At 42.5% G+C, this 14,724-nt stretch overlaps 1 protein-coding gene across 2 annotated transcripts; it reads right to left on the reverse strand.

Moving 5' to 3' along the window:
- Positions 1-1,501: 1,501 nt before the first annotated feature.
- Positions 1,502-14,342, reverse strand: SUPT7L (SPT7 like, STAGA complex subunit gamma). Of its 2 annotated transcripts, none has more exons than XM_053973978.1 (4): positions 13,681-14,342; positions 6,554-6,878; positions 4,851-5,088; positions 1,502-1,903 (listed from the first exon to the last, which is right to left on the reverse strand). In XM_053973978.1, exons 1-4 carry the CDS (start codon positions 14,091-14,093, stop codon positions 1,641-1,643), a joined length of 1,239 nt encoding a protein of 412 aa, XP_053829953.1. In that variant the 5' UTR covers positions 14,094-14,342; the 3' UTR covers positions 1,502-1,640. The 2 variants fall into 2 exon arrangements, with proteins under 2 accessions (XP_053829953.1, XP_053829954.1); XM_053973979.1 differs by lacking the exon at positions 13,681-14,342 and adding an exon at positions 7,415-7,519.
- Between the last annotated feature and the right edge of the window lie 382 nt (positions 14,343-14,724).

Here is a 14,724-nt window from a genome sequence, read left to right on the forward strand (position 1 = left end):
ATCCTGAGAAATGTCCTGAGGTACAGAGTCCTGTACCTTTAGGTCAACATATTTTGTTTTATTCAAGGAATGTCTCAGCAGAATTTCACAAGGGAAATTCTGTCCTGGTTGCCCAAAGGAACCCAAGTGTGCTGCTTTATCTTCAAAGTCAGCCTTCTCAAAGTAAGAAATCAGTCCTTTCTGACAAACAGAAATTACAGCAGGCGTGACAGAAGGCCAGCACAGATGACTGAGGAACTCCTGACTGATCTCAAACACAAACAGAAAGGTACACAGAAGTGGAAGTGATGATGGGCTGGCCAAGAGGTATAGAGACACGGCCTAAGTACACAGAGAAAATTAGGAAAGCCAAAGCTCAGTTAGATTTCGAACTGGTAAGAAGTAAGACGAAGAGTTTCTTTAAGTACACTGGAAGCAAAAGGAAGGTTAATAAACAAAATATGGTTTACTGTTCAACAATGCAAACAATATGGTACCAAAGAATGCTTTTTGTACTTTCAGGCTCATGTACACAACTTCTTTTTCACCTGTTTTCACTGTAAGTTCTGCTTTAAGGCCTGCCAGGTCTTCGAGCCTTCTAGCAGCATGCAGGAATAAAGCATTGCCTACAGCAGAGGAAGACTGAGTTAGTGAGAACTTCGGCCCATTGAAACCAACAGGCTGAACGTGAAGGCACTGAGGGAGCTGGCTAATGGCACTGTGAAACCACACTACAGCATCTTTGCTACATCATCATCATCATCTCTCCAACTAATACACCCTGACTTAGGACTCTCTTGCTGCCCACAACAGTCAGCAACCAGGTAGCCAGCACACTGAGGGAAATTACTGTTCCTCTTTACTCAGCAATTGCGAGATAGTGTTTGGAGGATGTTATTCATTTTTGTGCTCCCCCTTACAAGGGCACTGCAGTAATTTCAGTGGAAGGTCACAGAGCTGGTTTGGGGACTGGAGCACAGGACAAGTAAGGAGAGCTCAGGCAACATGGTTTCTCCACATGTAAAAAGAGAAAAGGCTAGAAAGAGATCTCATTGTATATAATCCCTTAATAACTGGGTTAGAGAAGGCAGTCAGACTCTTCTCAGAGATGACAGAATAAGAGGCAGTGAACACAAGCTGGAACATGGGAAATTCCAACTAGATGCAAATATATTCTTTTGCTTACTGTGATAGTTGCCAGAGACAGGAAAATGTTGCCCAGAGAGATTTGGTATCACCATCCTTGTAGATACTCAAAACTCATATGGAAAAAGCCCTTAGCAACCTGCTCTAACTGGCTGAGATCTGAATAGGAGGCTGGAGTAGAAATGACACAAGGTCCCTTTAATCCAAAGTATTCAACAGCTCTGTAACTTAGAAAATCTCCTCACAATTACTTTTCACTGGCACGTTCCTCATTCATCTGCCAAAGCAAGCCATACCACTGTCAAATGTAAAGGGTGATCTTCAGTCTCATGAATCAGGATGGAGTACAGAAGCCAGCAAAGAGGGGAGCTACACATCAAACCTCTCATAGTAATTTTATGCAGGTCCCTCACACACCAGGGCCAGCCCTGTGTTAGAATCATCACAGTACTCCACTAGTTCCTTTCAAGTGTCTGTTGCACACCATCAGGACTAAATAAAAAGACTGTTCCTTTTCACATCTTCTTCATCTTTTTCTTGCAGCGCTGGTTGAAGACAGGTGAGGATCCCATCAGGCTGTCAGCAGAATGAGAACCGTAGCTGCTCTCAGAGCCATTGGGGCTTTGTGGCATCCCAGCTTCACTCATTCCTGACATTGGTTCCTCAAAGACATCACTGCCTAGAACCCCATGGCCGTGTACATTAGCCTCCTCATTTTCCTGTGGCTCCATTTTCACTTGTGCCAAGTTCCACAGTGGGGAAGCATTCACCTCAGCCCCTGGAGAAGGAAAAAGCAAACAGCAGTAACTGAGTAAAAAGATAAATCACAAACAGCACGCAGATACAAGGGACAGCAGCAAAAGTAAAGATGGAGCAAAAGCAAAGCCACAGGTTAACTACGCTGGGGGAAAACAAACAAAACACACCAAGCACTGTGATTAATAAAAAAAATCTGTTGACTTATTTAATAGTCCAGCAATTACCACTACAAAAAATATGATGGCATCCTTTCACTGTTAGCCTCCATGTGATTTTCTCCATGAGAAACAACTCCACATCACTCTCCAGAAGGAGTGTCCCAGCAGCAATGAGTACACCAACAACACGTGGACTAGACCTTGTGTAAGCAGGACTTTGAGGCAGTCCAGAAGTCACTATGAGGTCCTTGCAACTGTCAGACACCCTGGGCTTCTGCAGGGGAGGTGAAGTGAGCGGGCAGAGGACTAGGTAGATGAACAGTCCCAAATTCCACTTTCAGCACTGAAATGCAGGGGCATCAAAGCTGCAGTCAGCCACCTGCCTGCCTGCCTCCTTCTACTCAACACCCACAGGTCTCATCCCATCCTTCAGAGTACGGAAAGAAACCCTTTTGGCTCAACTTCACAGATGCCCTGCAAGGAAATAGCTCCCCTCGCCTCACTTTTTTATAAAACATTTCTGGACTAGTGTGCAATCTGAGCACTGACTGATGATTTTCTGTACAAGATTACCAAACCATATTCCTTGATAATAGCAAGTGTTTTCTCCCCAAGAGAAGTAATTACAGATTGCATTGTATCTGTTTAAGTTTAAAGTGAGACAAAAATCCTATTAAAAATACACTAACTGGTCTCCTTGCTGAGATGGGCATAAACAGACCAGAACTGAATAAACTGTGAAATCTTCTCTCTCTTGTGTGGTGTTAAGCTCACATGGAAAATTTTAAAAAAAACACCAAAACCAAAAACCCAATCAACCAAAAAACAAAAACAACAGAAAAGACCCGCTAAAAAAACAATAAGCAAAATAGGAAACCATTTTAATAAACTTCAGTTTCCAAACCATTTTCAACCGTTTTCCAAACTTCATGTCTTAAAGACCATGGCTACAGTTTGAAAACACAACCAAAGCTCTTGTATTAAGCCAAACCTATGACCATTCCCTATTATCAGTATACTAGTAACAATAGGCCATTATTAGTAGAAATTACAAAGAGAACAATGTTCCAACATGTGTCTGTGCCAAGAATTCTCCTTTATGAAGAAGTCAAGAATCTTTTCCAGATCAGCTTAGCCAAAAACAAGGTTTACGAGACCTTTTTGATAACACAGCCTACATTAGCTCAGTTGCCTTAATGGAAGTCCTTCCTATGTCAATCATAAGTAAATGCATCTCTCTCAACAACAATGGACACATCATTAAAATGCTGTTCCAGAGTTACAGCTCCAGTCTACATAATAATCAAAGGTGCTCACTAAACTAAACTGTGTCTTTCCTTCATCAGTTGCTCTTCATCGCTCAGCCTTGTTCCTTTCAGCTCTGTCACCTGTCACTAAGAGTGTCACTAATGACTAAAAGTACTTAAGCATCAACAAAGGATGTTTCATCTTCAAAGCACTTTAACTTCAAAGTACTTCAGAAATAAGCTAATCTTCACGTTATCCTGAGACGCGAGGAACAAGGAACAATTTTGTCTCCATTTTTTCAACTGCAATGAAAGTAAGCAGCCAGCTCACAACTGCAAAGTCAGACATCCACAAAAATACAGGAAGAACATGGAAAGCTGTAATGAAGTTTTGCCCTCAGACACTGAAGCCTCGCTGCCCTCCCTGCAGGCTTCACACCTGCATTTTGAGATGGCAGTGGTCTAATTGTAGCAGCTTTTTCTTGCTCCTTAGGATATTACAACTCTCCAGCCTGCCCAGATCTAGACTGGAACTTCTCACAGATGAGATTTCCAAAGGCTCTTGTGAAGTGAAGAGGGATTTTCAGGGAGGAACAGAGCACTTGTATTCTTAATTAGAAAACATCAATTCTGTATCAGAGAAGCAAGAGGCATTTAATATACAGCTAGTGTGCTAACCTCTTGGTCTCAAAGTGGAAGATGCTAATACAAAGCCTTCCAGATTAATCACTTGGAACCCTGGATGGGCCAGAGGAATCTGCTGCTCCTTCTCCCACAATATTGCAAACAGTTTACATTTCAGAGGTGACATGGGAAACAGCATGAGCTTTTAGAAAAACATTAGATGGATTTATGTTTTTTAAAACTCGTAATAATGCAAAAAAACTAATTGACTTAGAGGCATACTCTAACCTCAGTATATATGCTACTTAGCTTAGGGTTGATAGGAGGACAAGCTTCATTTTTTTTTAACCAGATTTTTAATTGAAATAGTTATTATTGCAGGGACTTCCAGAGTTCAGATGGTTCTATGCAAAATCAAAACTGCCTCTTTTTCATTCCAGGATGTTCAGCTTCATTGAACAGTGAAGAGAATGAAACTTCTATGTAGATACAGAGCAGGCACGGCCATAGCAGATTCTCCCATGCTTGCCACCAGTGTGCTTCAATGTCACCAAGGGATGGCACTTTGAGGAAAAGAGTGGTCTCCACAACTGCCCTAATTCACTCACCATTTCACTTTCCATGGCCTCAGCCAAGTACAGCAGACTTTGGGGTACAGACACTAGGAGGGATTCCCAGGACCTCATCTCACATAAGTCACTGATAAGCTTTCATAAAACAGTGACTGTCATTACCAGGGTAATTTCTGAATATGGGGGACATCACCAAGTACCATTCATATTTCCAGAATTCATTCAGTGCCTAAGCTATGTAAGGAACACGGCGTTCAAGTTTGCAGGAAAATGAATCTCTGACACAAATCCAAACCTAACCAGGGGAAACAAGATCACATGGAACTGCTGAAAGACTGTTTCCAGGCGAAACAAGAAACCCCTACCTGAAGTCTGTGGGGAAGCTTCTACTTCCAAGTTAGCAGTGAAGCGCTCACTTTGAGCTGCAAGAACTCCAACAGGCAAAGACTGGTCACCAGAAGCCAGATCTCCTTCCAGCTCTTCACTTATGGGGAAAGTAATATCACTAACAGGTTCCTCCTTAATCTTCACAGGTTTTGTGTCTTCTGCTGCCTTTTCAGGGTTGACAATCTTCTCGTATTCTTCAGAGAGCTGCTTGCTAACCTGTCAAAGATCGGCAGGTGAAAAAGAGGCCAGGAAGGTGAGAATGACTTCAGAGGCTCTGATGGCAATTACATTGCAGTGCACTCTGTTCCATGAACATTATTAACATCTGACCTGAATGAACAAGTAAACAACTTACCAGCTACACAAGAGATTATTTTTCCCCTTTAAGTGCACCTTCTGTGTTGTAACAAGGAACTTCAATAAGAGTTTTAATCCACTAACATCTGACTGATAAATATGAGCACCATTATTTTATAAACAGAGATGATGAGGCTCAGAAATTTAAACAGAACATGAAACAAAAGCAAAATGTCTCAGTCTTACTCTTTGGTTTTACCTATAAGACTTTCTCCATCCTCCAGTAACAAATTCACCCCAGCATTAAAAACCAAGCACTTCAGATCTTCAACAGCCCTGTAGTCCCCTCTGAGCAAAGCCAGAGTATATTCTGCCAGATTCACAGCAAAAAACACAGAAGTTTTCTCCAGTTAGAGAAGTGAAACAAATACAGGAATGGGATTTAGAGCTACCCTGTACTTCCAGAAACTTAACAATTAAATAAACAATAAAATTTAAACATTTCAGATTTCATCTGCTTCTAAAAAATACTTGTTTATACAACTAACACCCAACAGTCAGTGACCTGTGCTCAGGAAAATCGCAAGACTTTTTAACAGCAGAAACAAGGAGGAAAAAGAATAGCAATGCCTATTTCCCCCTTCAAGACATACTTCCAAATAAAGGGGCTACTGTGGACCTCAGTCCTGCATAAAGAACAATGACTGTTAAGACAATGATCAGCTGCAGGGTGTGAGTGAACTGCAGCAACAGAATGGTGCAGAAAACGATCCAGATTCCAAAAGGACAAAACATCTGAACAAAAACATTTGTACAAAACATTTGAACAAAAATGAACAGAACTGATATTTTGAGCAGGAATGTTTCTAACAAAGACAACTCTTTAGGATGTTATTTTTATATAAGAAATTAGTGACAACAAACTGTATGACAACTCAGATCAGCAAAATACTACCCTACACTCCTAAAGCTTAAGGAAGTCACTCCTTGCTTAAGTGAACACAAACCACTTTACAGCCTAGAAATTTATGTCTGCTTACATGTTTTCCAAAATGTTAACCTGTCAAATATCCTACTAAAGGAGAAAATTCAGCTCCTCAATCAGTTCTGATTTTAACTCTACTTGATAATTTTGACTGGGCAAATTCAGTAAATTCAGGCAAGCCATCAGTAGGGCATTTTTAGTCTCACTACGAAGACAAATAAGGGGCTCTGTCTTCCAGTCAAAAAGTTCCTGTTCTCTTTCCCTTGATGACTCCTCTCCACACCCAGGAGGTTTTCCAGTAATATTTCCCCTCAGTAAGACTCAGGACTTGTCCCAGGAATAAGCAACTGTACTGGGGGTACATTTTTTGGGCTGCTAGGTCCCTAGTGCTCTTTTCACCTGAAGCATGTAGCTGTGGTAATCCTTGATGCGGTGCTGCCAGAACTTCTGCAGCGAGAGCACGCTGCCAATGCCCACTTCGTGGAAGACCTGCTCCATGACGTCAGGGAAAGGGGTGTGCCCGAGCCGAGCCTCTCGATCCACAGCAAAGCGCAGCAGCTTGGTGAACTTGAGGCAGTACTCATGGGCGATGTCTGTCAGGGTCTCCAGGACACTCTCGTTGGCGCACTCAAAGCCCGTGTGTGCCAGGATGGTGGCCATCGACTGGTACAGAAGCTGCCGGCAGGAGGACCAACTCAGCTCCGTCACTGGCTCCCCTTTTCCTCTGAAAAACAGAAAAGACAAAAATAGCACACTTTCAAAAACCTGAAGGACTGTATCAATTAAAGAGATATTGTCAATAATAAGGTGACTACAAAGGGAAGGCAGGGGGGTTGGGGTTCTCCACAGCTTCTGTGACATATGAACACCACCTAATAAGTGTTTATCTGCTTTTCCTTCTTCCCCTCCCTCCAAATCAGCACTTCCAAGTTTCATTTTCCCTTCCAATGCCACAAGATTCTTTGGGTGATTCATGAATGTGGGATGCAAATCTTCTGAACCCTTAAGCATCTCCCTTCCCACCCAAGAGCTTTTCTCCTGGAGATGTGAATTAAATGGGTCCTTGACACAAACAAAAAAAGGCATTTTAAATAACATGGATGCAAATCATTTCCCCTCTCAGTTAATTAAATTGCTTTTCCTTATTATCTCTGATGTCACCAGCCTAACAGTCAGATACAAAGGCTTCTGGGATAGACAAGATTGGAATTTCTAAAGCAAAAGGCATACATGAAAAAGCAAGAAATGGGACACAGATACATTTCATTGAGGTACACTGTAGCCAAGAAGACTGTTTCTCTGCTCTCATCTCCAGTAGTCACTAAGCATGACACTGAAGGAAGTATCCCCATATGCAACCTAAGATGCGAACACCAGGCCCTGGGAGGAGGCCTGGAGAAGTCTGGCCATAAAGCACCATTCCCTGGTCTTGGGTTTAAGACCTCCCTCCTCTGTTGCTAAGCAGAAAGGCATGACTACACAGGATGGAGGAGATGGAGAACAACTGACATGAGCAATTCAAACATCATTCATTGACTTATAGTCAGCCAACCAAATTTTTTATCAACATGAGTTAACATGTTGATAAAAACTCCCCAGAGGAGCTAAGGCAAGGCCTCTGATAGAGAAACATATATCTACCAGATTTCTCAACTTACAATTAAGTGCATGTAATCTATTTGCCCGTATCAGTAACGTGGACTTCAAATGCTGATGTCAAAAAATCAAATTCCATTACTGCTAAGTATGATACTCATACACTTTTTTACACTCCATTCAGCACCAGGGGCAGAAGTGAGCTAACAATTTCACTCTTCATTTGCTTCTGATCATTTTCTCCCAACATCTTCCACATCGCACGGGGAGATTCTCCTCGCTGTTACCCTAGATCGCCTGCGTCACCACACATTCTTTCCAGTAGAAGCACCTGATTTAACAGCACACAGACAGTATTGATGGCTTGTTAAAGTTCTCACTACTCTGTCTCTCCAACAATTCATAGGTACCCTTCAGTCTCACTGAGAAGCTGGGCCAGAGAGCCTCAGCTTCCCCTGATCCTCAGAGCTGACACACAGAAAACACAGCAGTAAAACCACTGAAACACAGCAGTAAAAAAGTGAAGAGGAGTGAAAAGGAAGGTGAAACTTCAAGCTATCAGGATGAAGATTATTCATTTTGAAGAATACCAGCACAACACTTTCTAATTATTCAAATAAAGGGGGAATCACACTATATTAAGAGTGGCATATGATCACATTTCTAAGTAGATACTGATAACAGAATGTGAATCTCAGGTCATGGATTCATCCCAGCTATTAATTGATGGAAAATGATTAGCATCCCAATTTCTACTCAATTATGTAACTACTGTGCAAAGAAGACAGCAGGCACCCTGACAAGATGAATTAAAAGATCATCAGTTTCTTTATAAAACAAGCGTTACCCATACTATTTTTACATCTCACTCACTCCCCCCCACCTCAGCAGCAGAATTCTGAAGTTCACAAACAGCCATATGTCTCACACAACACCAAGACCAAGAGTTTACAACAGAAATAAACAACCACCAAAGAAAGTCAAGTAGAAGACAATCTTAAAATTCATACCTATAAAAAAGAATCTCTTTTTTATATATAAAGGACATACCTAGCTGTCCAGCAGCCAGCAGTGGAGACCATCTTATGCTATCAAAACTGAATGCCAGGCTTCTGTTAATACAGAGACATTCACTAAAAACACTGTGGACAAACTTAAATTACACAGATTTTGGCAATCCCACGCAGGATACTTTGCCACTTGCAAAGCAGATTAAAAACCATTCAGTAATGCCTATCATTGCTCAGAAGAGCAGAGAATATTCTGTCTCTTTTAAACTCCTAGAGGAAAAGAAACTAAGTGTGAGCATTAAAATGCAGCTAGGTCACTATGCTGGAAGGCATATAATCAACTTGAAATCTAATCAATTAAAGACAGAGAGGAAAGACATTTCAGGTACTGTACTCAAATCCAAATCTCCATCTCTTGCTCTTAGTAAGGCCAGTCAATTTGGTTTTGTTTTTCTTATGTTTTCTTCTCTTGTTTTCCTGTTCCTCATAATAAACAACAGAGAAATATGATTAAAAGCCAGAACAGAGAGCAAAAATTGAAATATTGTTGTAGATGTTAATAGAAACCAATAACGAAAATAATTTTTCTTCATCTCCTTTAATTTCCAGGTACCCTCTGGTAAGAATGCACATGAACAAAAACAGTCATACACACATTTATGTTGAAAGCAGTTATCTAATGTCAAGCCTTCCCAAAAAGAACAAGCAAACTTCTGTTCCATAATGATCACAGCTAAAGAGCCTATGTCTTAGATTTCATCCAGATACTCAGCACCAAAGAAGCACCCATCCAGATATTATCATTATGCAGAATGCCACCCTCTGCAGTACTTAGTTCTTTTCTTGAAAGGCTCAGTCATATACCTGCAAGTAAACATGAATGCTTTAATCCCTGAAGTTTTGTCACCAGAGATTAACAGGACAGGGAATTAGGCCTGTGACATGGAGGCAATCTCCTCTACAGAATATATAGTATGAAATTTATCACAAATACTGGCCAACTTGCCACTCTTCAATTTTGAATTTGTAACAGAGTGCTATATATTTTATATACGGGTTACCAACACTAAATGATGCTCCAGACAGAAATCTACCTGTCAAGCTACAAATTAATTAGACCCAAAGGTCAGCCTTCTCCCACCACTACCAAAAACATGCACAACTTTACAACAGCAGACACGAAAATAGTGTCCATTTATACCAACCAGACTTATTTTCTGATTTAGTCAGTTTTCAGAGCTCACAAAAGGCCCACTTTCTGTGTGTCAGTTAAATGACAGCGAGGCACCCCACAAAGGCAGCACAATCCGTTCCTCCAAGCTCCTCTCCTGTAGGGCAGTTTTTCGTAGAGGGAAGGGGACCTCATGGTTCCTTTCTCATGTAACTGTCTTCAGGAGACAGGCTAAGCCAGCACAAGGATCAGCAGGTTCAATCAACTGCAGGAATGGATTGAAGTACCCTGCTCCCTCCTAGGTGAGCATAAGCCAGCAGCAGATAGAGGGAGGGACTGCTTTTCCTATGAACAGAACAATCTGATTAAACATTACACTGTGAAGTTGAATTTCTACCAAATGAGCTGCAAAAAGGCTGCTTTAGAGCCATTTTCCCAAAGCAGTAAAATAAAGGAGAACATTGTACAAACAAGATTCACTAGTCAGAAAGAGCACCAAAGAACACAGCACACTAACTAAAACCAGAAAGTTGTTTTGCTTCAGAAAAGAGCCTTTTTACACCTCATCCTGGTTAAGTCTCTTTTTAAATACTTCTGCTACCTCTACAGAAGGCTGCACAGGTATGAAAAAAAAATGCTCAGTAGATAATGGCAAAAATAAATTGGATCTCAGTGGCATAACCCAGACCAGTCAGCTTAGAAATGGACTAAGCCAAAGCACTTAGATCATCAGGGGAAGTGCCTCCTGCCCACTTTAATTACCACTGCTCCAAATCGTTCCCTACATTAAAACTGCTATCCCACTGACATGCACTCCTCTACTTCTGTACAGACATTTCTTCATTACAAGTCCTTCTGCCAAGAGCTGTCTTCCCACTGCAAGCTCCCAATTTTGTTTACAGATTACCTTTCAAGGCAATCCAATGTGGCCAGGAATGCAAATCACCAAATGACTGAGAAAATCTGTTAAGAACCCAACCATGCACACACAAGAAGAAGCACATGAGTAGGTCAGGCTTCTTTTGAAGATGGATGTATGCTAATCTGAGGAAGCTGAGCAGAAAAGATGGAAAAGCTAGCAGCTGTTGTATGGTAAGAGTCTCCTGTCAAAATGGTAGCTTCAAGTCTACAGTTCCTTACTCATTCTTCATCAATTATACTTTAAGCTTCTTTTCTATTTCTACACCAAGCAAAACCAAATGTTAATCCCTTATTTTGCATTCCAAGAACTGTAACATCACCAAGACCAGATGGTACTTCATCCAAGAATATTAAAGAAATGCAAGGATAAAATAGCTGAATAGCTGTGGTGAGTCACCTCTTGCTTTAAACTGCCTTGGCCCATGAGGACCAGAAGACAGAAAATGTGAAAACATTTTCCTTTAATACCTTCAGAAGACACGTGGAAAACTGCAGGCTGGGAAGTGTGGATATATTTTGGTGCATCAGGGAAATTCAAAGAACTAGAGGACACACAAGTAAATATGTTATGCTCAGAAAGAACCCAGAGAACTTTTTTTAACTGTAAAACCTGCTTCACAAACCTATCAGAGTCCTCCAAATATATCAACAAGCAAGTAGAACAGAGATCTCCACTCTGGAGTCCAGGTCCTCCCTGGGGGATCTGTGCCAGAAGCAACATATTTTTATCACATTTTTTTAACATATTTATAAACAAGTTTATAAACTTGTTTATAAATTTATAAACTATAAATAAGTCTGGAAAACTGTAGGAAAGGAACAGTGTAGTAATTATAAAACCATTGTTAGTACAGACTTTGGAGGATTGATAAGACCAAACCAACTCAAAAATAGCCATAAATTAAGCTCTGCCTCCTCCTCATCATACAAGGAGGTAAGGGTTACATATGGGGCAGAGGAAAACCAAAACCAATTCAGGAGATAACAAAATAAAAGACAAGGGGACAGTGTGTCAAAGAATGAAAATGAATAACAGGGAAACAGAAGAGGTCAGGCCTACATTAACTAAAACTGTGTTCTGATTCAGGCTGGCAACTCTTAGCTTCCTTTCTTCCCATATCTAAATGTACCTATACACTACTTCTCAGACCCAGGCTACTGACCAAAAAAACAGACTTAAAATATGGATTTATCCAAATACTGTAATTCTGACAACTGTACTTCAGAAGGCAGCACAGAATTAAGCACTATCATGTTTTATTAGGGGGAAGAATGTTCTTGCTTTAATTTGATTTTACACACTCAGAAGCATCAGCAAATCATAGAACTTCATTTTTGCAACTAGAACAGCACCTATAAAACAGCTGCTGTTCTTAATTCATGTGTCTCAAAACAGGTAGGAACAAACATGCAACAACAACTCAAAGCCTTCCCCCTAGAAAAGCATATATGTGTTTGGGTTAGCAAGCACACAATTAAATTCCACAATACACTGTAGCTCATTATAAATCCACTCTGTCAACCACAAAACATTTCATTTCAAAACTGTCTCTCCAGTTTCCACAAGTAGTCCTTACACTCCCCCACGTGGCTGACCACTAAATAACATTTCTTTACCCGGACCCCAAAAGCTCGGACGGAACAACAAAAAGACAAAGCAGCCCTCAAAACATGGCCAGAGCCATAGAAAACAACTTCAAGCTGAAGCCACTGAGGAGGACAGAAGAGAACACTTCTCAGTTCTACAAACCACAGGACCACAGTGCAGGAGTCACAGGCCCTGACTACTCTCACAAAACCTTATTTCCCTTCAGTCTCTGCTCTCTGCTATTACTTTGTATCTTCTGATAAGGATGACGGTGTTCCTCCAGAAACAGCGCCAAAGAATCACTCTATTGTTCAGAGAGACTCTGTTATCAAATGCAACATTTTTCAATAAAATGCATTTTATATGACCTCAGGCCATTAAAGATTTCAGTGGCACTAAACTGATAAATTACATTCCGTTGATGCATATTTACCATTTTAAAAACTAGCATGTGTTATCCTTTCCCTCAAAATGTTCATTGGTGGACATAGCAGCAAGGATTAATGCCTTAATTTAAATGCACATAACCTACAAAGTACTGTAAGATACTGCAAGAAATGCAAGACCTCCTTGTGAAACCAGTGCCTGTCAGAGGGATAGACAGGCAGTGGTGGCAATTCTATTTAATCAAAGGCTGGCAGCAGAGGTAGAAGCAGCGCAGATTTTCTTTACACTTTCTCCAGCTGGTGGAGCCAGTAGCAGAAGCAAGAATTCCCTTCACTTGTGTTCATTTCCAGCTCTGACTGGAAGACCACCAAACTGGGTGGAATGAGATAGTCACTGTGTCACAGGTCCTTGGCCACCAAAATCTTACAAATACATTATCAAATCATCTTTTCAGAACCTACAGCTGAACAGCCTAAACCTAGTCATGTGTTTTCTGGATTTGCAATTACAGTAACACAACTTTAGTTGTAAGTGATCTGAACAGAAGAGACTTCACATTCTGTAACTAAAACTGTCGAAATACCACTGACAAAACCATGCACACACATTTAGCGTAGCACTAACAAGACAGAAATCAGCACCACACATCCACATTTTACAGAGACGAAGCAAAAGCAAGCAACGTGCATGTTATTCACACAGGAAAAATCCAAGTATTTACTTTCTAAAGCCTGTTTTATACTTTACATACAACTGCTTGACCCTTCAGCCTAAGGGAATCAACATAACTACATATATATTTTAGAACACCCAGCTTTCCTTCAGCCAAGAACCTAAAGAAATACCAACACACCTGTAGAAATCACTCTCTGGGTCACTATGCCTCAGCTGAAATGGCATTTTGGGGGTTTTGCTATCCAGAGGAAGCAGGTCATCAGGGAGAGGTGGGGAGGCAGGACAAGATGGCAGAGGTTCATTCTCTTCGGTTTTTATGCCCTCTGCTTGCTGCTGGTTTTGAGCCTGAGCCGCGGCGATGAGGCTGCGCAGCCGCCGGTTGTGCTGGATGAGCTGGATGGTGTGAATGGTGAGGCTGCAGGGCTCGGAGGGGATGTCCAGCATAGTGGTGGGACGGGGCTTGTTCGCAGACGGCTGGTGCAGTGGAGGATCCTGGACTTCCACAGTACGAAACTCACGCTGCAGCAGGTCAAAGGAGCTGCGGTTGGCCTGGTTGGAGGAAACCGGGATCTCGCCCCAGTATCGCAACATTTTTGCACAGGTTACCTGTCGTGCACAGAACCCAGAAGAAGGCTACCAAGTACTGCGGGTACAAAGGACCCTTGTTGCAGGGAAAAGCACTTTGGGCAGCAACAGACACAGGAGCTGGGACGACGCTCCAGCCAACTCAAGTTACGGCTGCCAAGCACGCTATCGCTCAGTGCCTCGCTGAGCAGCGCAGTGTCCTCGACGGCATCAGGCTGCCAGTCTGTCAGTTTACAGATCGCATCGCGGCTTTTCCTGAGGGGAGAAGGGGCACTCGTGAGAAGGAAATCGTTTCTATGTGTAACACGGGCTGGTGTGGACCCACCTGGGCCTCGCTGAGCGGGACCCGCGGCGTGGAGAAATTCCGGGGGCCGCACTCGATTCGCCCGCCACTCGCCCTCTTTCCCTCCCCAGCCCCGCGGCCGCCCCGCACCCCAAGCCCGCGGCTCGCCCGCCCCCCGCCTACCCCTGCGCTCCGCTCCCCTCCCGGCCGCCCAGCCGGAACTGCGTCCCGGTCCGCCGCCGAGAGCGGCTCCCCCGCCACCCGCGCTCCTCCAGCCTGGGTGAGGAAAGCGCCTGCGGCGGCCGCCGCCTCGCCCGCCGCCGCCGCCCTCCCCAACTCGCCCCTCACGCTGCC

Source organism: Vidua macroura, chromosome 3 (assembly GCF_024509145.1).
Source record: "Vidua macroura isolate BioBank_ID:100142 chromosome 3, ASM2450914v1, whole genome shotgun sequence".
In the NCBI taxonomy this organism is placed as follows: Eukaryota; Metazoa; Chordata; class Aves; order Passeriformes; family Viduidae; genus Vidua; species Vidua macroura.